Source organism: Pleurodeles waltl, chromosome 1_2 (assembly GCF_031143425.1).
Source record: "Pleurodeles waltl isolate 20211129_DDA chromosome 1_2, aPleWal1.hap1.20221129, whole genome shotgun sequence".
Taxonomy (NCBI): Eukaryota; Metazoa; Chordata; class Amphibia; order Caudata; family Salamandridae; genus Pleurodeles; species Pleurodeles waltl.
Genome location: NC_090437.1, coordinates 965,802,822 through 965,829,618, shown reverse-complemented (window position 1 = coordinate 965,829,618; position 26,797 = coordinate 965,802,822). Strand labels below are relative to the sequence as shown.

Genomic DNA, 26,797 nt, shown 5'->3' with positions numbered 1-26,797 from the left:
AGAGTAAATATAACATGTGTAAGACTGACCTTCCCAGAGGAGAATAACCACACTGACTGGAGTATAAGCTGCAACAATATTGTTACCTGACGAGCCGGATGATGAGGACATTACCAAAAGAACCAATCATCGACATGTGAACCGTGTACTAACAGAACTGCAGATCTGATGTTTTAGTTTTATTGGACAAAAAGTGTAAACGTACGATCCCTTGACCAAAAGGTAATTGGGAGATAGTTTTAGGAAATCTAACTTAAGGGGACTGCACTGAGTAGAAGACACCATTTTTACCATTCGCCCTTTGCCATTAAACATTTTTGCCATTGATCATAGACTTTGCCCATTTTCCGTCTTGAGAAGAGACATGCTTAACTTTAATGCTTAAAAGACTTTGCCTTTTCTGAACTTTGATGCTGAATCCTGATGCAATGCTGATCGAACTGATGTCCTGAGGACGAAAACTATCTTAGCTTGCCGATCCAATTGAGGAGAGGTATATTGTCGCATATGTGTTTTTGCCATGTCTATTTGTTTTTCTTTCTAGGAACCAACTGCAATATTTTGATAGAGTCATAGTTAGATGTTTTCCAATTTTGTGTTGAGTAAATTGTTTTGCATGAAGCCCAACATGCTAGTTTTAATCTGATGATAGTTAAGGAGCCCACTAATGAAGTTTGCGATATGGAATAACATTTGAGTTTTTTTTGCTGAATCTAAATGTATATATCGTTTGCGCAGATATTCTTGTTATTAATTTGCACTGTAATATCAGAATGTCTAGTAGCTCAAGCCTTGATTAGATTACATTTCTTCAGACGCTTCGGACAGCCAGTGGTGTTTCTGTATGTTTATCATTTGATTTTGAGATTAATTTACGTGACATTTGCATTGTTTATATAGGGAAATAAATAGTCTAACTTTTAACCAAAGGTGTGGTTATTCATGACTGAAAGGTCATGGTGCGTCAATTACTGGCTCCTACTGATCACTAATGTTATTGATTATTGTTGACAATTGATAAGAATTGATAATTGATTTGTAATGGTACGGGCCTATACGGTAGGAACATCTCAAGCGTTGGTCAAAAGGTTCATCGACCTATTCGCGTCCCCTTGTAAGTTTACTTATTAAGGTCTGACGCGCTAACAATACCACAGGTAACTGAACCATTTTGAAACAAAGGTGGTTAAGACCAAAGGTTGTAAACTATGCAATCTATTGTGTCAATTAAAGAGATAGTAAGGCAGCCAAGTGATGCAATTATTGCAGCAATCTATGGTTAATCTCCTGCTCACAGACTCCTGACCTAACCAGACTGAGAATTCGCTCCTTTCAATATCGTTGATATGGAACACCACTGAGCTGATAAATAGTTGTATCGGTTTTGCAGTGCTGCTTAGCTAAATAACGAGGTACCATAAAAATAGGCATCCACTTCAGTTAAATATATAGGGAGGTAGCCGTCTCTAAGCACTGATGTTAAATTGCAAAGTGTTGAGAAGTCCAGGGTCCTGGAAAATAAGCCACTACTGCAGGAAAACATATTTCTAAATATAATAATTAGGTAATAAAGTTATGCATAGCATATGATAACATAATATGCCTAAATACTATTTTCAGATATGGAGTCGTCGGTTTTTTATCTGTTTCCAAACTATCAGCAACGGGTTCATAACTCAAATCTCTTTCCTTTGTGAGGATCTCTCATGATTGCTATAATGGTTAAGTTAAAAACATGGTGCATTACAATTTGTAAATATTTCCCGATTTCAATCTTCCACATGCCACTAATTGCTGTGATGATTAAAAGGCAAACGTACAGTACCTCCAGCATTAACTGAGTGAACTCTTCATTGCAGAGGAATGTCGGCTTCCAATCTTGCCGTATTTCACCAGCATCCGTATGTGCGGTGATTTCTGCAAGTATAGGTTTAGGAGACAATGTGTAATACTAATTTTCGTAAAAAACAGTATTATTTAAAATAAATATTTTGCGTCAACAGCAATGGAGGAATAGAAATTCATTCAACAAAGCAAATGCCCTTCCGCCCTGCACATAGCAGCTCTTGCAAGTTGTAGACTTAGATATATTCACATTAAAACTATTTTATTGTGTAAGGAGAGCATTTAACCATTCAGCAATCGCTGTTCTTTAAACCTTTCTCGTTTGCGGACCCAAATTAAGAGACCTCTCCCCCTAACGAAAAGGGCCATTCAGGCAGCCCAAGTGATGATTCCTAGCGATAGTGACAAGCTGGCCCAGGAAGCAGCAAGAACTCAGAAGTTGCAGAAATTATCCACGCCTGTTTTCACAAGTTACATGTTCATGGATTTTTAAACCTTTTGCTGCTAGGCCTTTTGCCCAGAGCTAAGCCTTTGTTTTTGGCTATTTGGGGTAGTTCGTGTTTAGGTTTCCATAACTTTTTATCCATATAAGCTATCCATGCCAAATTTTCATCCTTTTTTTCCAAACACCGTAGGGATTCTAAAGACACCCAGGGCTTGTGGATTCCCCTGGAGGGGATCAAGAAATTAGCCAAAATGTAGTTACATTTTCTTTTTTGGGGGGTGTAAAAGGAGAATAAAGTGCTGCAGAATAAAGGGTCTGTTTTTTTCTTGCAAATGGCATCAACAAGAGGTTTGCAGTGATAAAAATCACCACCTTCCCAGCTTTCAGGAACAGGGAGACTTGATTCAGGAAAGCATATTTTCTAACACAAGTTTGGCATTTTACTGGGGCGGACGATTTTCCTTTTTTTTGTCCTTTCAACCTTCTTCCAGTTTATGGTGGAAATGGGTGTGAAACCCATTGTTGATCCCAGAGAGCTATACATTTCTGAAAACAAAACAAAATTCTGAATCTAGCCAGGGGTCCTTTGTGTAGATCTTTCAAGGTTCTCCCAAGCAAACCAAGTGTTGAAATAAAAGCATATTGAAAATTTTAGGAAAAACCAGGCATTTGTGACAACGTTTTCATTTGTAACCCCTCATCACGATAGTCAATTCACTAGAGCTGTATACCATTACATCTGATAGACCCTTCTGGTTGTGGGGATGTACAGGATTTGTGGGTTTTACAGGAACTCGAAGTACCCAGAGCAAATAACTGGACTGCGCCTTGCAATGGTTCAGGGGTGTGGTTCCTATAGCCCGACACCCAGAACATATTTGTAAGGAAATGCCTCCTTGGCATGGTTACCCCCTGACCTTTTGCCTTTTGCTGATGCCAGTTATGACTGAAAGTGTGCTGGGACCCTGCTAACCAGGCCCCAGCACCAGTGTTCTTTCCCTAAACTGTACCTTTGCTTCCACAATTGGCACAGCCCTGGCACCCAGATAAGTCCCTTGTAAATGGTACCCCTGGTACCAAGGGCCCTGATGCCAGGGAAGGTCTCACATGCACACTGCCTCACAGCTTGTGTATGCTGGTGGGGAGAAAATGATTAAGTCGACATGGCAGTCCCCTCAGAGTGCTATGCCAACCTCACACTGCCTGTGGCATAGGTAAGTCATCCCCCTAGCACGCCTTACAGCCCTAAGGCAGGGGTGCACTATACCACAGGTGAGGGCATATGTGCATGAGCCCTATGCCCCTACAGTGTCTAAGCAAAGCCTTAGCCATTGTAAGTGCAGGGTAGCCATAAAGAGTATATGGTCTGGGAGTTTGTCAAACACGAACTCCACAGTTCCATAATGGCTACACTGAAATCTGGGAAGTTTAGTATCAAACTTCTCAGCACAATAAATGCACACTGATGCCAGTGTGGAATTTATTGTAAGATGCACCCAGAGGGCATCTTAGAGATGCCCCCTGAATACCAGTCCGACTCCTAGTGCTAGGCTGACCAGTTTCTGCCAGCCTGCCACAACCAGACAAGTTGCTGGCCACATGGGGAGAGTGCCTTTGTCACTCTGCAGCCAGGAACAAAGCCTGTACTGGGTGGAGGTCCTTCTCACCTCCCCCTCCAGGAACTGTAACACCTGGCGGTGAGCCTTAAAAGGCTCATGTCTTTTGTTACAGCCCCCCAGGGCATCCCAGCTAGTGGAGATGCCCGCCCCTCCGGCCACTGCCCCCACTTTTGGCGGCAAGGCTGTAGGAGATAATGAGAAAAACAAGGAGGAGTCACCCACCAGTCAGGACAGCGCCTAAGGTGCCCTGAGCTGAGGTGACCCCTGCCTTTAGAAATCCTCCATCTTGAGATTGGAGGATTCCCCCAACAGGATTAGGGATGTGCCCCCATACCCTCAGGGAGGAGGCACAAAGAGGGTGTAGCCACCCTCCAGGACAGTAGCCATTGGCTACTGCCCTCCTGACCTAAACACACCCCTAAACTCAGTATTTAGGGGCACCCCAGAACCCAGGAAATCAGATTCCTGCAACCTGAAACAAGAAGGACTGCTGACCTGAAATCCCTGCAGAGACAACAGATCTGACAACTGCTTTGGCCCCAGCCCTACCGGCCTGTCTCCTGACTCGAAGAAGACTACAACAGCGATGCACCCGGCAGGGACCAGCGACCTCTGAGGCCTAAGAGGACTGCCCTGAAACTCGAAGGACCAAGAAACTCCAGAGAACAGCGTCACTGTTCACCCACAGCAACATCTTTGCAACAAAGAAGCAACTTTTAAAGAACTCACTCTTCCCGCCGGAAACGTGAGACTTCACCCTCTCCAAACGCCCCGGCTCGAGCTCAAGAGAACCAAAACTACAGGGAGGACTCCCAGGCGACTGCGACCTCGTGAGTAACCCACTATGACCCCCCTGGACCCCCACAGCGACGCATGCAGAAAGAATCCAGAGGCTCCCCTGACCGTGACTGCCTGTAACAAGGAACCCAACGCCTGGACCAAGCACTGAACCTGCAGCCCCCAGGACCAGAAGGAACCGAACTTCAATGCAGGAGTGACCACTAGGCGACCCTCTGCCTAGCCCAGTCGGTGGCTGGCCCGAGAAGCCCCCCTGTGCCCTGAGGTTGTGTTTTGTGTGCCTACTTGTGTCCCCCCCAGTGTTCTACAAAACCCCCCTGATCTGCCCTCCGAAGACGCAGGTACTTACCTGTAGGCAGACTGGAACCGGAGCACCCCTGTTCTTCATTGGCGCCTATGTGTTTTGGGCCCTCCTTTCACCTCTGCACCTGACCGGCCCTGTGTTGCTGGTGCCCAACAGTGGGCTGCCTGTGCCCAGGAACTTGAACTTGTAAGTGCCTTACTTACCTGATAAACTAACCATTACTTACCTCCCCCAGGAACTGTTGATTTTTGCAATGTGTCCACTTTTAAAATCGCTTATTGACATTTTAACTAAAACTGTGTATGTTACTGCTCTAATTCAAAGTTCCTAAATTACCTATATGGAGTACCTTGCATTTGATGTATTTACTTTAAATCTTGAACTTGCGGTTCTAAAATAAATTAAGAAAATATATTTTTCTATATAAAAACTATTGGCCTGGAGTTAAGTCTTTGAGTGTGTGTTCCTCACGTATTGCCTGTGTGTGTACAACAAATGCTTAAGACTACCCTCTGATAGGCCTACTGCTTGACCACACTACCACAAAATAGAGCATTGGAATTATCTAATGTTGCCACTATCTTACCTCTAAGGGGAACCCTTGGACTCTGTGCACACTATCTCTTACTTTGAGATAGTATATACAGAGCCAACTTCCTATAATGTTTGGGGTCAAGGACAACAGGTTTTCATTATTATGTTGTCCTTGACACAATAGGTTCAACCCCCTGCAACACTAACCCTTTAGTTGCCAGTCTACAGTACCATATTATGGATTAGGGAAGGGCACTGTCTGCAGTTAAGGTAATATTTGTGTCTATACGTTAATGCTGTTTGAACTTGTATTTATGTTTTATTACTGCAAAGCCTTTATTATTAAGGTGAGCACTCTAAATGTTACTGACAGTGGTTCCAGTAAAAAAAAAAAAAATGTGTACACACGTTACAAAGTTTAACAATATGAAGCTACGTATAATGCGCCCAGAATGCTCTCTGGTTAGATGTAAATATTTGAGAAGCTTGAAAGCAAGATTTATGATACTATACTATCAAAATAAAACGTTCACAAAATAATGAAACTAGGGAAAAACGTTTTACTAAATCACTATGACATTTTAGATTTAATTTCTTTGAAGCAAAATGTGTTGATGCATGCTAGTATTTCCAAAACATATCCATAATGGGGAAACAAAATCAGTGTTACCAGTTTCATCAAGATTATGGGAAACATGAAATATACAAGCACTGGCAAAGCCAATAGGTCTGTCATTGGTGGTCAGCCTTTTGGTTGTCAGTGTGTGTCTTGTTTTTACATGGTTTTTGTAAAACTTTATTGTTGCTGGAGGTGCCGGTCCCTCACCATTGTAACAAACATAGACAAAAAGCAAGAATATTTTTGTCTCAAAAAGAACACATTGCCACAGTCTTTCCTGGCACTGAACAAAACTACTTTACGTGCCAATGGGCCCCTTGTGAAAGAGCAGAATGCTGTCACAGTGAAGCCAGCGGATAAATTGAAAGGTAACATTTTAATAAAAACAAGAGATCTTGGATAACCAATTAGGGGAACAATTCTTGCAGAAAATAACCAAAGTGCACCCATTGTATATGTCCTTGCATTTGTGCATATTTTCCGCTTTCGTGAAGTTACAAGAATTTACAGAAGTTAACTAGTAAACCGTACTCCTGGAAAATATCTGTAAACTGCATTTTAGCACGAGCAAAGGTGCATGTGTAGATTTGCTCATGTGAACATCTGTTGACAGCATACAAGTTCACTTTACCTCCAACCACTTTTTCCCAACCCTGGAAGATGTTTTAGTTCTGCCCTTGGCAGGAATAAATTTCCATCCTTTGTCAGTATAGGTAAAGATTAGTAGAGATCTGATGACAACCGGTAAAACATGCAAGTTAGTAGGTTTGCATAGACTCAAAAGGGTTCTCCAACCCTGAAACTATTGCTTGTCCCCTATCTCCAGCCCTAGTATGTAGATCTGCTAAAAGGTGGCACAAATAAGGGTATTGCTAGTATTCAAACCCTATAATAGTATGAGCCCTGGCATAATCAGAGAGGCTATTATCAGAGCTCTTGTATAACGAGATTGCCATAATTTGTTGCTGCACTAATAGCACCAAGGGACAAGATAATTTTTTACAGAACAAATAGATTTATGACACAGCCTGTCCAATGGACAAGTAGATATTTTAAAAAATTACACACCCCTGAATGTTTTTTCATTGTGTACAGAGTATAGAGCAATTCATATGGTAAAAAATAAATAGAGAAAAATAGGTATCAAGGAAACCTATATATTTCCGAAATGGGCACAAGATATGGAGTTTAGAAGCAGGAGTTACTTGCACATCTCTGAACTTGTTGCTATTCATACTAGCTTGTGAATTAGAGGTCATTTCTCAAAATTACTTCTTTCTTACACATGGTCTTACAATTGGATAGTGCAAATGCTGAGAAATATAATTGGTAATAACTGTTGTTCTACTTTTATGTGTTCTCCTAAGTCTCCGAATAAAAATGATACCTCACTTGTGTCGGTATGCCTTGTGTCCACAACAGGAAACTGCCCAAAATGCCACATGGATAGATCAAATTTTACCACACAAAACTGACCCGTTTTTTTTTTTTTTTTTTAGAAAGTGGGCAGCTATGGTTTTTAGGCCCTAGCTCAGCTGCCATCTAGGGAAACCTAGCAAACCTTTGCATTTTTAAAAATTAGATAGCTAGGGGAATCCAAGATGGGGTGACTTGCATGGATCCCATGAGGTGTTTACCTCATAATGCCCTGCAAACCTTAGACTCTGCCCAGAATCACGCATTTTCCTTACATTTCTGTGGTGGAAACTTCTGGAATCCGCAGGAATCCACAATATTCCTACCACCCATTACGCCCCACCAGTGCCGATGATAATGTGCAGAGAATGCAACTGTTACATCCTCAGCACATGACCACTCTAGCTGAGAACGGAACCCTTCTGTCCTCAGCACGGAAGGAGTTAAAGATCTCAGGAGACTTGCATTTTAAAATATGAAACTTATTTCTCTGGCTTGTGCTACACATACAGGACTATTAGGGAAATATCTGAAACATGCATGTCGAACCGAACAGAGCATGCCCCCCAAATTAAACTATCTCTCTGTAGTCCTTTTTTGATGATGATAAGCGACCACATAGGTTATTTGTTATGAGAAAATAATCAGCCATGTGCAAAATGTTTGATTTTCAGGTGTCATCGCACATATTTTGGCCAAAAAGTGACATTTTTGTACATTTTGCATACAGAGAAATTTCATTCATGTTATTTTCTATTCATTTTCTTCACAAACCAGTTTCTTTCCAGTAACTAGGATGATTAGGTAAGGTATTTCCCTCTTGTGTAATTTTCAGGTGGCATACCAATTTTGCCCGATTTTTATAAAACTGAGCAGAATTCACAAATAATACACACTTTGTAATAACTGTCAAGACCTGGTAGCCATATGGTAGTCTTCCTACAAACTTATGCTTTACTCATTCATTTTTGCTTACCTCTTTTTGTTGGCCTTAGGGCTCTGCACTTTACCACTGCTAACCAGTGCTAAAGACAATGCTCACTCCCTAAACGTGGTAATATTGGTTACACCAAACTGGCACGTTTAATTTACTTGTAATTCTCTAGTACAGTGAACACATTGCTTGTAGTGGACCTGCAGCACTTATTACACCCACTTCAGTAGACATTTAAACCTGTCTCACGCCTGCCACTGCAGCCTCTGTGTATAGCTTAAACTACCATTGTGACCAGGAAAAATAAACCTTTTGCCAGGCCTAAACCTTCCTTTTTAATACATATAAGTTACCCCTAGGTTCGGCCCTAAATAGTCCACATGGCAGGGTGTAGTGTATTTAAAAGTTGGAATGTAATTTTGACTTTTACATGTCCTGGTAGTGAAGAAGTCTTAAATTCGTTTTTCACTACTGCAAGGCCTACCTCTCCTATAGGATAACTAGGGGTTACCTTATGACATTTAATAAGTGATAACTTTCAATTGGGAGCAGATAAGAATGTCAACCATTTGGTGCCTGCAGCCTGTATCCTGAGTCACATGACTAATTGTGGTTGCCAGCTGGTCTTTGTGTATTGCTACCAGACACTGGTATGAAGAGCAATCTGACTTGATGGGGGGAGGGAGCTGTCACCTATCACACTTGCACATCACAAAGCCTCTGCTTGAGCAAACTCACAAAGGTTTAACACTAGTCTTTTGTGCCCCAAGACAAGCTGGGACCAGGAGAGGGAGGCAGGAAATTTCAATGTATAAATATTGGACTTTAAGGCCCAATTCCTTAGTACACATCTGGACCTGTGGTAGATTCAGAAGGATGACTGTTGTGCTGCTCTGCTGCAAAAAAGGTCTGCTATTCTGCTGCCTGAATGAGAAGGACTGGACGTGCATCTTGAACACAGGACCACCAGAGTGGCTCTAAGGGCTAATTAGCTTGCCTCCTGATCAGAGCATCAGGACAGAAAAGGCTCCACCTCTCTTGAACCTTGCACCTGGACTTTGCCTGCTCCGAGGCATGACCCCTCCAAGTGGTGCCCCTCCAGTCTTGGACCCTTGGAAGTGGGGCTAAAGGTGCCTTGCCAGCCCAGTTGCGGTTTTCACCAAATCTGGAGCAAGATCTTGCTGACCAGCTACAAGCTCCATTGGAACTGATGCTTAGCAACACAAAGCCCCTCAAAGCCTCGCCACATAGCTGCCAGCCTCAACAGAATTGACACTGAGCAACACAAAGCCTTGTCCCCCATCTCCCAGGATCATAGGAACCGACGCAAAGCCTTGCTGCACCACTTCATTGGAACTGCACAGCATGACTCAACTTGATGCAGGACCTCACATCGCAGCTCTCCTTCCAGCTCATCTGAATCGACACCAGATGGCGAGAAGTTTTGCAAAGCAATGCCATGCAGATCGCACAGCAGGATTTAAGGTACTTTGTTCAGCTGGCCTAACTTATTCCATGTAGTGGCCCAGTCTCCATCGTGGTTGGCCGGAACTTGTGACATTGTCTTGGTCCAGCACAACCAGATAACCGCAGTGCTCAGTGCTTTTTTTAGTGTTACTTTTATTTAAATCTTTAAAACTGCCAATCTCCAGTTCTACTGATTTGATTTTTTGTCATTTTGGTCTCAAATAATGTATTCAATCGTACACTGTTTTTCTAAGTTGGTGTGGAATTTTTCTTGTGTTGTATTTTCACTTACGGCCTGATTTAGATGTCGGCAGAGGGGCTACTCCATTACAACGGTGACAGATATCCCATGTGTCAAAATCTAAATCCCAAAGGAAACAATGGGATTTAGATTTCGAAGGACTGGAAATACGTCATCATTGTGATGGAGTAAGCCCTCTGAAAAAATCCAAACCAGGCCCTAAATTACAGTTTGAAGAGCTGCAAAAATATTTTAGAAACCTCTAAGCTAGGCTTCACTGCTTTGTGCTAAGCTATCAAAAGATTAAGCACAGGTTAGTTTGGGGTTTGCTTGTGTTTCACCCTGTCAGAACTGTGGTTGCGGCTTGCGTAGGTTTTCACCCTTTTCAACCAGTAACCCTATTTCCTTCCCCTGAAGCAAGTACCAAGGCTAATTGTTATCACTTTTGCATATTGAAACAAGCATTGGCTAAGTCAATAGGTCTTGCCTATGCAAGTGCTATTTGCTTTCCAATGTGTTTTAGCCATATTGTACATCAGCATGGTAGTGTAGAGTGGAGTGCAGTGTTGCAGAGTGGAGCCACATGTTGTAGAGTGGAGTGGCATATAGCGACGTGGAGTAAAGTAGTGTGGAGTGGTGTAGAGCGGAGCAGAGTGTTGTAGACTGGAGAGATTCAGAGTGGTGTGGAATAGAGTGTCAGAATGGAGTGGTGTAGAGTGCAGTGGCATAGAGTAGAATGTCAGAGTGACATGGAGTAGAGCGTCATACAGTAGAGTGTCAGAGTGGCAGAGTGTAATGACATGGAGTGGCATAGAGTGGAGTAGTGTAGAGTAGACTGGCATGGTGTACAGTGGTGCAGACTGGCGTGGAGTAGAATGTTGATTGGAGTGACAGAGTGGTGTGGAGTGTCGTAGAGTGGAATAGCATGGAGTAGACTGTCTTAGAGTGGAATGGCGTGGAGTGGTACAGAGTGGAGTGTAATAGATTGGCGTACAGTGCCACAGAGTGGAATAGAAATGAGTGTAGTAGAGTGTCAAACAATTGACGGGTGTAGTGTGTCAGAGTGGCGTAGAGTGCAGTGGCGCAGAGTGATGCAGTGTCAAAGTAGAGCAGAGTGTCAGATGAGTGGCGCTGAGGGGAATAGAGTGTTGCAGAGCAGAGTGTTGTGGAGTGGAGTAGCACAGAGTGGCATAGAGAGGAGTACAGCAGAGTGGAGTAGAGTGTTGTAGATTGGAGTAGAACAGAGTGTGAGAGTTGAGTGGCATAAAGCAGAGTGCCATGGAGTGGAGTGTCGCAGAGTGGAGTAGAGTGGTCTAGAGTGGAACGGCTTAGAGTGGAGTTGAGTGGTGTGGAGCAGAATGGTGTGTCAAAGTGCAGTGGAATAGTGTATTGTGGAGGGGAGTACTGTATTGTGGAGTGGAGTAGAGTGTCAGAGTGGAGTAGGTCAGCGTGGCGTGGCGTACAGTGTCACAGCGTGCAGTGGCGTACAGTGTCACAGAGTGAAGTGGAGCAGAGTCAAGGAAAGTGTTGAAGAATAGAAGGGCATAGAAAGCCATGGGAGTAGAGAGGAGTGGAGAGGCATGAGATGGATTAGAGTGTCATAGAGTGGAGTGCCATAGATTGGCATAGAGTGGAGTGTCGTGAAGTAGCACAGAGTGTCAGAGTGGAGTGATGCAGAGTGTCAGGGTAGAGTGGCCTAAAGTTGAGTAGAGTTTTGTAGAGTGAAGTGACAGTGTGGAGTAGCGTGGACTGCAGTGTAACTTAGAGGCAATGTGTAAAGTATTTATGCAGCACTCAAACAGCAATAAAGTGAAAACATAACACAAGAAAAATCCCACACCAATTTGGAAGAATAGAGTAAAAATGAATAAATACAACTACACCTAACAACAAAAATCCAATCAGTAGAACAAGAATTATGAAATTTTCTGGTCAAAATAGCACCAAAAGCATCACTCGCTGTTACCTAGTAGTGCTGGACTGCGTCTCAGTCAGAAGTTCCAGCTAACCGCAAAGGAGCACGGGTCAGATACAGGTACCAAGATTATCCTGGTGAAGAATTTTACCTTCTCTGAGGCCAAGTTCATGAGATGAGCCTCATCCAGAGCTTCACATTGGCGGAAGCCACAAGGAGATTATTGTTGGTATGAAGGAGCAGTTGTCACTAGAGCTTTGCTTTGGTGGGAGATACAGGAAGTCGCTGTTTGACATGAAGAGCAGGTCGTTGTTGGAACTTCATACTGGTGGGAGACATGCCGACCAGTGCTGACACGAGGATCCCACTTGCAGTCCTTTGCGGTCACAAAGAGCCCCAAGCTTGTGGATTGTTGCCTGGAGTGCACAGTTTACAGATCTAAAGCTGGAGGCTTACACTATGATGCTAGCTAAGCGTCCAGGACCTGGGGGATACCTCTTGGGGATCAGCACTCACTCGAACAGAGGCCAACAACAGGGTTCTGGCATGTCCAGGTGGTGCTGGTCTCCTGGGAAAGCACAACAAGGCTTGTTTTGTTCCTGCACCTCAAACAGAGGTTAGTCAACAGATCCTTGGAGTTACTTGTGTGGATTCTGGGTGCAAGACAATCAGGTCCAGTCTTCCTTTTTCAGGCAGCATGGACGTCCTTCTTCTGAATCTTCCACAGGTCCAGGAGTATTTGGATGAGAGGTTCTGAGGGTGTTACAGTTATGCCTAGTACCAATCTTTGTGTGGGGGCAATCCGGGGCCTATTATAAAACTAGCTTTGGCCAGTTGGTTTGGCTCCAGTCTGCCTAGGGAAGCAAAGGCAATGGCAGGTCTGGTGTCAAGGTGGATGTACTGCAGGTAGGGTCCATTGAAGTGTAATCAGGGTAGCACACAGCTCTTCCCCACCATACTGTCAGGAAGAACCACTCCTTCTACATCAAAGGCCTCTTTTGTCCCCATATCTGAAACGAATATACAATACACCACTGGAGAGCCATTCAGTCATTTGACCCTGGAAAATGGCAGAAAGGCACATTTAGTTAAGGCAGGAAAATGTCAACTTTCTTAAAATGGCATTTTCAGAAGAGTAACTTAAAATCCAACTTTCCCACTAAAAAGGATTTTAAATAACAATTCAAATGAGTGGAATAAATATTTCTCTGTCTGTTGCCAAAACCAAAGTTATCACTTATGTAGTGTAATAAGGCAACCCATTGTTAGTCTATGGGAGAGAGAGCCTTACTACAGTAAAAACTTCTAAGGCATTTTTCACTGTCAGGAAATGTAAAACTTGAGAACACATGTCCTACTTTTTAAATAGCATGGACGCTGCCCTATGAGTTTTTAGGGCTTACTTTACGGGTGACCTAAAGGTATTAAAAAGGAAGGTTTAGGCCTGGCAAAAGGCTTATTTTGCTGAGTCAAACTGGCATCAGACATGGTTTACAGTGCTACTTTAGTGAGTGGCACAAGGAGTGCTGCAGCACACTAACAGCATTTAATGTAAAGGCCCTGGGGTCATGTAGTACCATTTACTAAGGACCTTTAAGTAAATTAAATGCACTAATCAGATGTAGGTCAATTTTAAAATGTTTGGAAGGGTGAGCACAAACACTTTACCATTGGTTAGCAGGTGTTAAAGTGTGCAGACTCCTAAAGCAAAAAAAAAAACAAGTTCAGCAAAGGAAGGCAAACATCTGGGGTGATCCTGCAGATAGAGCCTGGTCCGACAGCAAACTACCCCTAGTCTCTCTGCTTCCCCCATGTTATCCTATCACTTTCAGCACCTTTCCTTTTTACATCCTCTTAATTTCTCTTCTCACTGTTGCATGTCATTTAATTTCTAAGCTCTTTGAAATTTTAACACTTGCTCTCATTTGCTGCTTCATTTCTTTTTCACAGGTTTGCTAACTACGTTTCACTTCTGATAATTATAGCCCTGTCAATGCAGCTTATCTCCTGTCCAGATGCTGGATGCTTTGATTGTTGTATCCTCATTTGCCTATTATTGGAATGGTGCACCAAGAAGCTGGACCCCTGGTACTTGGTATGAATTACAAATAATACATTAAAAAAACACAAAAATGATAGGATCAAACTGGCTCTGAACCACACCAGCTTGTTAGCAATAGGAGAGAAGTTATCAATGGAAAAAAGTCGACAGTTCGTTATATTCACACAGTGGAGCAGGCTGTTTAAGAGGATCTGTAGAAAAAAAATGGCCGCTGTCATATGTGGTTCCCCGATCATTTTCTGACGGCGAAATAGACCTTAGCGAACTTCCTTGTACGTTTCTAGTTACGATTAAACAACTGCCATTTTAGTTTTGAGGATGCAGTAGGGCAAACCCTCTGGCATATGTTCTTTGCAATTCAGATAAATCACAAGAGAACCAGCTACTAGACTGTTTTATGCATCTGGAAGATAATTAGCTTCAGGGGTACAATCTGATCGACCACAACTGTAAATCGTTGATTATATGTAGGATGCAATACCGCCTGCCATACATTGGAAGGATATTGCAAGCCACCAAGTAGGTTTTGGAGGGACACTGGCATTTTTTCCTGAGCGGCACTACCCCTGTTACCTTGTTACACCTGTATGCAGCTACATTGTGGATTTTCATCACTGCGATGTCTGGAATTTAATACACTTTAACCTTTGTACACAAATTGTTGTCAAACACCTTTCTAACTAACTTCCCGGAAATTTGTAATAGACCGTGAAGAAGCTACAGACATCACAAAACACATTCTGACCATTTCAGTGATTAAATAAGTTTACTGACTGTTTAAATGAGAAAAAAATATCACCCTCACTTTTTTTGGGGAGGTAGTAATATCCATATGGTGAATGGCAGGGGGATCTTTATTCCCTATTACATATGGCCACACCATTCCCACAAAATGCTTAAAACCTTGCTGTGTTGCTCTTTCATGTGAAAGTAATAGAATACGTGTAAACATGACGAATAACATTAGAACCTTTAGTGCAAAATTAAATACATGGAAACGCATGTTGGATATTTGTTGCAAAAAGATATTCGAATCAGATAAATAGACGTCAAAATAAAAAAATAAAAAAATAAAAAAGCTGTAGATCAGAAAACCGCCCTTTCTGCTCACCAATGTTCTTCTAGAAAAAAAGAGCAGAGAGAAAAGCTACCTTTCATTTTTTAAAACTGCACCTTTATTTATCCTCCATAACTAGAGTTGCCACCTGGCTGGTTTTCTACCGGCCTGACCGGTATTTAATGTTCTTGCCACTATGAAAATCAGGAAAATCGCCTAAAGCTGGAATGTTTTTCAGCTCCTCAGCACATACTTCAAATAAGTAAATATTAGAAGAAAACACTTTAGAATGCATTCTACAGCAGCAGCTTAATGACTCCTGACAGATGCACAAAGAATGACAAGACATCTGTAAAATGAATACAACTTTGCATAAAGTTCTATTTAAGAATCAAGCCAGGGCCTTCGCAGAATCTTATAAAGTGAACAGACTGTGTTTCTCCCTGGGAAAGGTGGCAACCCTACCAGTGACCCATCTTTCTCCTCAGCTGCTGGCAGCAGGCACTGAGACGGCCAATTCACTACATGGGGGTACTGGGAAGTCTTGCTGACAAGGTGCGCGACTACCACGTATGCAGCTCTGACATCGCAAGAAGGTTCATCCCATCAGCGCTGCATCACCTAACCAGTGAGCGGTCGGTGGGGCAGAACGTGGTACCCAGTCGGCGCCCCAAGAGGGTGCATGATACTGCATCATTTTCTTTATGGCGTGTCCCTGCAGCCTCGACTTACGCTGCGGAGAAAGACCAGTTTGAACCGAATGTGTCTTAAACAGAGATTCTCCCTTTCTCTCCTCCTCGCCTGGCTCCAGTTGCAGGTTTCTGGAAATGCAGAGCTGCTTTATAGGAAGCTGCTCGTATTAAGTTCAGGTCGTTTAGCAGAAACAAGCCTTGATACTGACAAGCCTTCCAGCACACAGGTAAATGTACAAGCCGAGTTGGAAAACTAACCCCTCCGGGAGGTAGGAAAAAGGGGGCTCACATCTATTTCTGACAGTATAAATATTCAACTGCCACCTGAACAAACATAACAAGTGCACACAAGGGAGGGATCACTGCTGTCAGTGGAGGAGGATGAGTTTTTACTTCCTATCGGTGTGGGTTTAGTGGATGACAGATGTATCACTTCAAAAAGAAATATCTTCTGCCATGGAGCACCTGTGTAGGCAAATAATCATGCTTACAGCAAATCGAAGCATAGCGACCTCCCCCCTAGCGGGGGAAGGTCTAGATCGCCATCAACCCTAGGACACTCATGTTTCGAAGGTCATGACAAAAGCCGACCACTCCCCAGCAGATGCCTTTGAAGAGCTACATTAGGCCTTCTTAAAGAGGCGTGAAGATGGACTAGTTTATTCTTGGTAAGATGCTCATCCTTGGAATACCCTCAAGGACATCACAGTCATTCCCCCTGGGCAGGACCCTAATGCCAGGTTAGAGTGTGATAATTATAATAATGACTCTGGGTAGGAACCGAGCCCCTGTAGACCGGGAGGTGGTCTCAAATGCCCAAGGGTAGAGGAAGAGACACACTCAAGTGTCCCTTTGAGCACCAAAGTGTCTCTGGGCATGTTAAACCCTGACAATATACATGACCCAAGGTCAGAGGAGTGGTCTCCGGGACCCAAGATTGCCCAGTATTTGGACAGAAGAATTAAGAAGCCAATGGATAAAGAAGTGGGGGAATGACAGAGCAGAATACCCAAGACCTGCCCTGGAGGGACCGTGGTCTGGACCCCCCGAAATTGAGGGCAAGGACATTTATTACAAGGTTTATCAAAGACCAGAAAAACGGGATAGACTGCTCTTGAATGTACTGGATGTATAAGCTACTCGATGTGTTGGGGCCCCTTACAAAAATACTCAATATGGCCAAGGAGGCCAGGCAAACTGGCAACATCATCCCCTCTGACACCCTGTTGGGCAGTGCGCAGACGGCAGTCGGCTTTTTAGGTAACACTAATCGCACTTTATCAACAGAGCACAGAAGATCTTTGCTCATTAATATAGACCCCAAACTGATAGAGCTGGCCTCCACAGAAGCGGGTGCTGTGGTGGGTGGGGGTCTTGTTGGATGCCCTATCATTAAAGAATTAAGTACATTTGTCACAACCTTTTCCTCTCAATGTGTAAAGTCTTTGGATAGATGGTTTCTGGGGGCCCTGTAGAGGCAGGGGGTGCTTCAATGACAAACCTTCACACCAGCCTCCAATAAATTCCAGAAGATCCCTGCAATGGCAGGACCAAGAAACATTTTGGAGTTTCTGCCCTACTTATAACAAAAACAGGGGCCAAGGCAGCAGGGAAGCCTTCCAAGGTGCCAGCAAAGCTCTATGCGGAACCCAAGGTAAGGAGTATTGTTTCTTCCATACTAGAAGTGGGAGTTTGGTGGGGGGGGGGAGGGGCTACAGTCGTTTGTACACAAATGGAGGGAGCTCATGGGGGATGTATGGGTGCATCAGATGGTTCTATGATTTCAAATGAGACTTCACAACAGAAAACTCACCACAAAACCCTCTAATTTTCCCAAGCAGAGTCCCTGATTTTCAACCAGGAATTAGAGGCCCTGGTTTTAAAAGGTGTCATAGGCACCATAAGACCAACAGTCTTGAACCTCGGGGTTTCCTAAACTACCTTTGTGGAGAAGAAGGATAAAGGACTCCGAACAGTGATCAACTTGAAGGAATTCTCCTAATGGCTTCTGTACTGCCACTTCAAAATGGAGATAATGCATCACCTCGGGATATCCTTTTACCAAACAAATGGATGGTGAGGCTTGACCTAAAAGACACATACCTCACAGAATCTGTTTACCCACCACACAGGCAGTTCCTACAGTTTATGTGAAGACCTCAGGTATATGAATCTGTGTCCCTTCCTTTTAGTCTCTCCTCACACTGTTGTGCTTCACGTAGGGGCGAAAGCCCGCTATGGAATGGCTAAGGCCTAGAGGTATTAGATTACTTTGTACCTAGATGACACTCTACTAATGCATCAAGGCCCATGCTGCTTCAAGGTTCAGCTTCATAGTGCCGTTTACCTTCTTCAGGACTTAGGCTTCATCATAAATTAACTGAAGTCGGAGTTCAAACCCTTTAAGAAGATCGTCTTTCTGGTATATGTAGTAGACACAGCCCAGCAAACTCTCAAGCTACCACAGACAAAGTTGTCCCTCATTTGAAGGAAACTGAGGGGAACACTGGTAAAGGAGAAGGTGTCCCTCAGGCACTTGGGCAGACTAGTGGGACTCCTTCAGTCTTCCAATCATGCAATATTTTCTGGACTCCTGCATTACAGAGCAATACAGAAACTCAAGGCGAGACCCCACAGGAGAGGACTAAAATACACAGAGAAGGTGACCTTGACACAAGAGGCAAATACAGAGATACAATGTTGGCTGGAGCACATAAAGTCCTGGAATGGCAAGGCCATTTTTGGTTCAGCACCAGATCTTGTGATAGAATCAGACACCAGCCATCCCAGTTGGGAAGTTAGATATGGGGATCTTACCACAGGATCAATCCCTCTATATCAATAGTCTGGAGTCGCTGTTCAGATCTTTTGCGATAAAGAGCCTGGCTGCAAACAGAGCATCTTGCGCAATTCTTCTCAAGATGGACAAAGTGTCAGCAGTCAGATATATAAATCATCTCGGAGGTACGAGATCGAAAGCCTTGGCTGAGGTAGTCACGGACTTCTGGCAATATGGCCTTCATAACATGTTATTAGTGACCGCAGACTACCTGCCAGGAAAACTGAACCAGATGGTGGATTGGAACATCAGATACATATGTGATTACAGTGCGTGAAACCTGGTTCAGGAACTGTTTCAGAGACTCATGAGTAGATGGGGTCTGTGTCAAACACACATTTCTGCCTTTCAACTACAATGTCAGCCAGCAGCCAGATACTCTAGCAGAAGCAGCAGATGTGTTCCTCCAGGATTGGAGTCAGGAACTGGGGTATGCATTCCCCTCGATGACTACCAGACTCATGGCACAAGTTAGATGGCAGAGACCAGAAATGGTGCTGGTGACACCACTCTGGGGATCGAAAGCTGAGTTTCCAGTTCTTTTCAACTTTTCTATGGATTCTCCGATCATACTTCCCCAGACTCTGAACTTGCTGAGGGATGTTTATGGCAACTCACATCAAATGGTAATGGAAGAAACCCTTAGAATCCATTAGAACAGAGCTACAGTAGTCCTTTAGCCATGTCTCAGTAGAACAGATCAAATATAAATTGCGCGCAAGTGCTAGATCTATCATTACATAATATTTTTTAACAGCTGATCTAACATCAATTAGCATGCCAGAAAGGTGGTACAAAATCTATTATCGAGATGTTGGGAAACACCTCAATATACAGAAGCGGTCAGGTAAAAGGAGATTCTCAGACTTAACCGCAACTACAGTTTAAACTTTTATACTCTGATAAATGTTGTGTGCCACATGCTTGACATATCGTGAGACAGCTATCCAGCAGTACATATCCTCAGAGGACCATGTCCAGATACACTTCCACTCCATACCACTACAATCTGTGGCAATAGATCCCAGGAGTAAACTCAGAATGAAGGGTTGCCCAATGGAAAGTCACCCAATGTAGTAAGCTTCAGTGGACCATGAAAAAGAATACATATGAAGGCTGGATATCTGGATTTCTTTTGGCGCCTTTATGAATGTAAGAGCAAATGTATCCTGCTCAGCAGGCAGCTTTCTACCCTGTGGTCCGCTGCACGGCATCCGTGCATGATGCCTCCAAAGAAAAGCCTGGACACAGACGAGTTAGCAGATGTAAACTCTCAACCATTTAACAGAGAAAGGGAGTGTTTAAGCCTGATTATCCCTAGGGGTTCATTCCGTTTAGCATTTTTCACAAGTGTTCTTCTGTTACCACACTGATATCGCATATCTTTAACATGTACAATTTTATTCTAACCATCACTGTAAGCATCCTCTACTCACTTGACATCTTTACTAAGGCATTATTTAATCTGCATAGCAAGGCGATTTGCTATGTACTACCCAGTCATTGCAAACTGACTCCACAGAAGAAGCAGAGCACAACACATAGCAGCTGTATCCTGAACACAGGCATCAAACATAAATCCCTACATTACAGGCTCCCTTTTTATAGTATGTATACATTTTCCCAAGGTAGACTGAGTCCTTAATGCTCTCTCTTGATGTTCATGTCAATTAACCACTCACTCAGTGTTACCCTGCAGGTCGACATCCTGATGGCATTTAGAAATTTGCATGCATACTTTTATTGGAGTTGAAAAAATCCATATCTTTCTGAGAGACCTACCATGGGGACCAGAGAAACTGAGGTAAAGGGCAAAAATCTCCCTTGTATTTTCTCTTTCCAAGGCTCATAGTCAGAGAGACTGAGAAGCCTAAGGAGTGTTGGGACAACGCAAGTCCATTAATGGCATTCAACACTGTTCCTTACTGACCCCCACCTCCCTAAAAAGGCCCCTCCGAAGCAGCTGCAGCTCATGGGAGAGAAAAGGGGCGGCACGGCATGTCACTGGGGTGAGGTGGTGACGGGGGAGCCGAGGGGCGACAAAAACAAATATATATATATATAAAAATGTAAAAATATTTTCTTGCTGCGCCACTCCACTCTGATCCTCCACTGCAGGCACAGGCTCCCAGTCTTCCCTTCGTTCAATCCTAATGCTGCTTTCATGCTGCTGGCAGCATGAAAGCAGCATTAGGATTGGACAGAGTGCCCAGCTAGGGTGCTCCCACGCAGAATGAGAGTCTCTGCCTGCTCCCTCCCATCCGGCAACACAGTGCCAATTTGGAGAGAGCATAGTGCGCATGTGTGTTTGGCTGGCCCAAGACAGCCAGCTGTGCACTCCTCCGTCCCGGTCATCGCCCATGGCCCAGCCCCTTTTACAACAAAACCATAATACACATAGTTTACTATGGTTTTTCTGTAAAGGTTTTGCAGCTGCTGCTGGTGGCGAGGGGCTCGGGTAGGGGGCTGGGTGCCACTGCGGAGGAGCCGCCTCTGCTCTTAAGACAAACGGTCTGTCCCATATTGAAAAACTGTATTTGCAACTGAATTTCTCACAGCACTTCACAAACCCCTTGTGCAAGTACAAATTGGAAAAAACAACAGTAAATATCGCTCCATAAAAAAAATTAAACTATTAGAAGGAGGGCAGGTTCTAATGCTTTGCACCGTTGCCCAACAAAGCAGAAAAAACTGACCAGTTCAATATGTGACTATGTTGAATTCTAAGATGGTGTCAAATTCCAGGATAGTGAGACATACTCAACTTTATTTCGAACATTTTATTCCTTGAACAAACAATAATTAAGAGTATTTTTAACCCAGGTAAATGCTCAATTATATTTGAATTAAGTTTGCAAATGTGTAAAACAGGATGTTTTCATATCCTTTTTGAATAATTGTTTTCTCTTTAATATGAGTGTTTTATGGATCTCCTTCACTGCTGGAGATGTGGGCCCGTGGCAAAAGATGCCGACTTTGGAACTGGGAAACCAGGTTCGAATCCAGACCTGGGCTCATCATACTATGATTCTGGGCAAGTCAGTCAACCTCCCTGTGTCTTTAAAAAAAAATTCAATAGTTGGTTATCATGTAAAGCATTGCCAGTCCTGAATGTAAGAACGATACTGATGATGGAGAGCCAGGCTTACAAGTAATGTTTCCATACTTTTAGAATATGGTGGACATCTTTATCAAGCCATCTTTTAAAGGGCTTTGCAATACTTAACAAGTTAGGTTTTATAGTCCTTTATCAATATATTCAGAGTATAAAAAAAAAACAACAATATCCAGATATGAAATATTAACAACAGGCTATGCTTTTAGATGCAAAACTTCAGACTGATCATTTTTGAAAGATTTCTCCATGCTGCAGGTGTTTTTCTGATATTAGAACATAGGCAGATCTATTCAGAGCTGATGAATGTTACTGATTATCTCAAAGTGAAGAACTATTGATATAGACAAAACAGACTGTGTAATTTGTTTTTTTTAAAAAAAGCTAATGTGAGAGGGTGCATCAGTCAAGAGGGTGTTAAGAGATAATGCAAAAATATGAGAGAGGGAGTCTTGGAGTAAATGGTAAAAACAAAATATGGAAGTGGGTGGATCACCAGAGTCCGCCTCATAATAACTAGATAATAGGTATCATTAAGTCGTTGTCTCATCTATGGCAGCACAGAAAACACCCATCAAAGAGAGGAACTCAATAAGTCATTTAAGTTTATATTTGTTGTTTTAGTACTGATCACACCGCAAACAGCCCATGTCTACTTGTGCTAGAGCAGAGAATCAGCAGTGCATGACAAACAGGGATGCTCGTGGTTACAAATGTTTGCTTCCATGACTGAGCAGGGTGAGGTGATACTACCAGTATCTAGTCAAGTGTCAAAATGGCACAGAGGCCAGCATTCATAGTGAAAAGGGTCTGAACACGGCTACAGTATTCGGGCTTCTGTCACTCTTGTGCTACTGCATGGCCTGGCAGTTCGGACAAGGATTGTTCCTACTGAAGCAGGATCAAGACTGATTTGCATATGGCTGGGTCATATTGAGGTGGCATGGTGTGCAAAATAATGCGGCCCAACTAATGACCAGTTTCTGAGGGTTATTCAGGCATTCCACCGATTACTTGTTTGTATACTTCAGTGCAACGCGCTAATTGCTATGGGTATGCCCAGAAGTTGGTCCAGTGCTCACTGTCAAGTGGGTCTCTGTATAGAGCGACCTGCCACCCGGGGGGTCTCCAGGTGCTGGTGGTTTCTGTAAGCCTAAGTCGGAAGGTGACGGCGGTCAAAGAGCTAAGTCTTAAGCTACTTCCTGAAGTCCTTCAGAGATGGGGAGGGGCGCAGGTGGAGGTTGTTCCAGGATTTGGCGGCAAGGTGGGAGAAGGAGAGACCTCCACAGTGGTCGCGACAGATGCCGGGACGTGGGCCAGCGCGAGGGTGGAGGAGTGGAGTTCTCTGGTTGGTTGGTGAAATGTCAGGCGGTTGTTGACGTAGGCGTGTCCGGAATTGTGGAAGGCTTTGAAGCCGTGCGTGAGGAGTTTGAAGAGGCATCTTTGCTGGACAGGTAGCCAGCGAAGAGCCCTAGGTGAGGGGCGATACTGGTTCATCTGGGGAGGTCAAGGATGAGTCTTGCCACCGAGTTCTGGATGGTGTAGAGGCAGTTTAGGAGCTGTTTGGTGGTTCCGGTGTAGAGTGCGTTGCTGTAGTCGAGTTGGCTGGAGATGAGGGCCTGGGTGACTGTCTTCCTGGTTGAGATGGGAATCCATCGAAAGATCTTGCAGAGGGTGTGGAAGCAGGCAGAGGAGAAGGTGTTGGTCTGTTGCTTCATGGTCAGTTGGGTGTCCAGGATAATTCTGAGGTTGCGTGCGTGGCTGGTGTGGTGCGGAGGGCCACCATGTGTCATCCCAAGGGGAGGGCTTGTTTTGTCTGAGCTGAGTTTAAGGCAATTGGTCTTCATCCAGGTGGTGATGTCGGTCATGGTGTTTTGGAAGTTGCCTCTTGTGGTGACTGCATCTTCTGTGAGGGATAGGACAAGCTGGGAGTCATCAGCCTACAAGACGATGTTGAGCCGTGGGTGCGAGCAACGTCTGACAGTGGTGTCTAGTTATTTGTTGAAGAGGGTGGGGCTGAGGGAGGAGCCCTGGGGGATGCCACAGATGTCATTTTGAGGTGTGGAGGCGAAGGGTGATAGGTGGATCCTCTGTGTGCAGCCGGAGAGGAAGGAGGCGATCCAGTTGTGTCCCTTAAACACTGATGCAATGGAGACTAGTTTCAAGAGTATGGCGGGAGACGGTTTTGAAAGCTGCCAATTAGTCGAGGAAGATGTGGTAGCTGTTTCACCTAGGTCAAGGAGGCGTCTGATGGCGACTGTTCGACAGGGCGATCTCTGTGCTGTGATTAGGCCGGAAGCCGGATTGGGAAGGGTCGAGCAGGTTGCTTTCTTTGAGGTAGTCCATGAGCTGGAGGTTGATGACTTTTCCCAAGACTGTAGCGGGGAAGGAGAGAAGCGAGATGTGGCAGTAGCTTTTGAGTTTGTTGGGGTTGGCTGAGGGTTTCTTCAGGAGGGGCTTGACCTCGGCATGCTTTCAAGCGTCTGGGAAGATGGCTGTGGTGATGGACGTGTTGAGGATTTCTGCGAAGGAGCTTCCGATTTCTTCTCTTCCTAGGCTTCCAGTCGGAGATTGGGTGGGGATGGGGGTTTGGGTATGGTGGTGGTTGAGGCCACTGGGTTGGGGGTTGAAGTTGCTGTAGATGTCAATCAATCAATCAATCAATCAATCAAAGAGACTTATATAGCGCGCTACTCACCCGTGAGGGTCTCGAGGCGATGGGGGGGAGGGGGAGAGGGGGCAGGCGATCACTGTTCAAGAAGCCAGGTTTTAAGGACCTTCCAGGAAGAGTGGGAGGTCTTGGGTCTCTGTGGAGGTGGGTGGGGAGGGAGTTCCAGGCTTTCGGGGCCAGATAGGAGAAAGATCTGCCTCCAGTGGTGGTGTGTTTGATGCGGGGACTGTGGCAAGAGAGAGGTCGGCGGAGCGGAGGTGGTGTGTGGAAGTTCACTCTTTCGTTAAGGAAGGATGGGCCTGTGTTGTGGAGGGATTTGTGTGCGTGGATGAGGATCTTAAAGGTGATCCTTTTGTCTATGGGGAGCCAGTGGAGGGATTTGAGGTGTGGTGAGATGTGTTCATGGCGGGGGAGGTCGAGGATGAGTCGTGCTGCCGCGTTCTGGATTCGCTGTAGTTTGCGCTTGAGTTTGAGTGTGGTGCCGGCGTAGAGTGCGTTGCCGTAGTCTAGCCTGCTGCTGATGAGTGCGTGGGTGACTGTCTTTCTGGTCTCTGTGGGGATCCATTTGAATGTTTTTTTCAGTGTGCGGACTGTGTTAAAACATGAGGAGGTGATGGCGTTGATTTGTTGGGTCATTGAGAGGGAGGGATCCAGGATGATGCCGAGGTTGCGTGCGTGGTTTGCGGGGGTGGGTGCGGGGCCTAACGTGGTGGGCCACCAGGAGGAGTCCCAAGCTTTTTTGTGTGGGCCAAAAATGATTATCTCGGTTTTGTTGGAGTTAAGTTTGAGGTGGTTGGCTGTCATCCAGGCAGCGGTGTCAAGGAGTGCAGCGTGTAGGTTGGTTTTGGCGGTGGTGGTGTTGCGGGTGAGGGAGAAGATGAGTTGTGTGTCATCAGCGTATGAGAGAATGGTGATACCGTGAGGTTTGAGGGTGTTGGCTAGTGGGGCCATGTAGATGTTGAAGAGTGTGGGGCTGAGGGAGGAGCCTTGTGGGACTCCGCAGGTGATTTTGGTGGCGGAGGATTGGAAGGGTGGGAGACGGACTTTTTGGGTTCTGTCGGTGAGGAAGGAGGTGAGCCAGTCAAGGGCTTTGTGGCGGAGTGTGTGGTGGCAGACAGTGTCAAAGGCTGCGGAGAGGTCCAGTATGAGTGCAACGGTCTAGCCCATGTCGACTCTGGGTCTGATTTCGTCGGTGCATGCGATGAGAGCGGTTTACGTGCTGTGGTTCTTGCGGAACCCAGATTGGGAGGGGTCGAGTGTGTGGTTAGCCTCAAGGAAGTGGGATAGGCGGGAGTTGACTAGTTTTTCCGTGACCTTGGCTGGGAAAGGGAGGAGGGAGATGGTAGTTGGAGAGGTCGTCAGGGTCGGCTTTGTTTCTTTTTAGGAGAGCGGTGACTTCCGTGTGTTTCCAGGGGTCTGGGAAGGTGGCGGTTTCGAATGAGCTGTTGATTATGGCATGGAGTTTGGGGCGATGGTGGGGCTGGCTGTTATATATTCGATGGGGGCAGGGGTCGGAGGGGGAGCCAGAGTGAATGGAGTTCATTGTCTTTTCAGTTTCTTCGTCGGTGGTGGGATTCCAGGTGGTGAGTAGGTTGGGGGGGTGTGTGGTGGGATTGTGTTGGGCGGGCGGAGGTTGTGTGTGGAGGGTGTGTGTGGTATGAAGCTGTTGTGTATGTACTGGATTTTGCGGTGAAAATGATTTGAGAGGGAGTTGCAGAGGGTTTGTGTGTGTGTGGGGTCTAGGTTGCTGGCTTTGGGTTTGGAGAGCTCTTTGATGATGGTAAAGAGTTCTTTGCTGTTTTGGGAGTTGTTGTCAATACGTTCTTTGTAGTGTGCTCTTTTGGTGGTGCGTATGAGTTGGTGGTGGTTGTGTGTGGTGGTTTTGAGGGCAGAGAAGTTTGTGGTGGAGGGTTCTTGCCTCCACGTTTTCTCTGCTTTGTGGCATTTGCGTTTGGACTCTTGGAGTTCAGTGGTGAACTATGGGGCGTTCTTGATGTTGCGGGTGGTGATGTTTTTTCTGAGGGGCGCAAGAGAGTCTGCACAGGTGGTGATCCATTTGTTGAGGGTGTGTGCGGCAGTGTGGGGTCGGTGGTGTTGGGGGGGTGGGGGTTTGTGACAGTTGGGAGTTCAAGCGCTCTGTGGGGATCTTGTCCCACATGCGGTAGGGGGTGGAGTGTTGGTGGTGGTGTGTGGGTGGTTTGTTGTAGGAGAAGTGGACGCAGTG

General features: G+C 44.9%; 1 protein-coding gene across 19 annotated transcripts in view; it reads right to left on the bottom strand.

Annotated features, from left to right (window-relative positions):
* CLOCK (clock circadian regulator) overlaps nt 1-26,797 on the bottom strand; it is a 1,126,282-nt gene that overhangs the window by 679,838 nt on the left and 419,647 nt on the right. For 12 of the 19 annotated variants that reach the window (XM_069200997.1, XM_069201058.1, XM_069200964.1 and 9 more), the window contains one exon: nt 1,826-1,917. The exons of the other annotated variants lie outside the window; for them this stretch is intronic. In XM_069200997.1, coding sequence (XP_069057098.1) covers nt 1,826-1,917 — 92 coding nt within the window. The remainder of the gene's footprint in view (nt 1-1,825; nt 1,918-26,797) is intronic. 19 annotated transcript variants of the gene reach the window in all.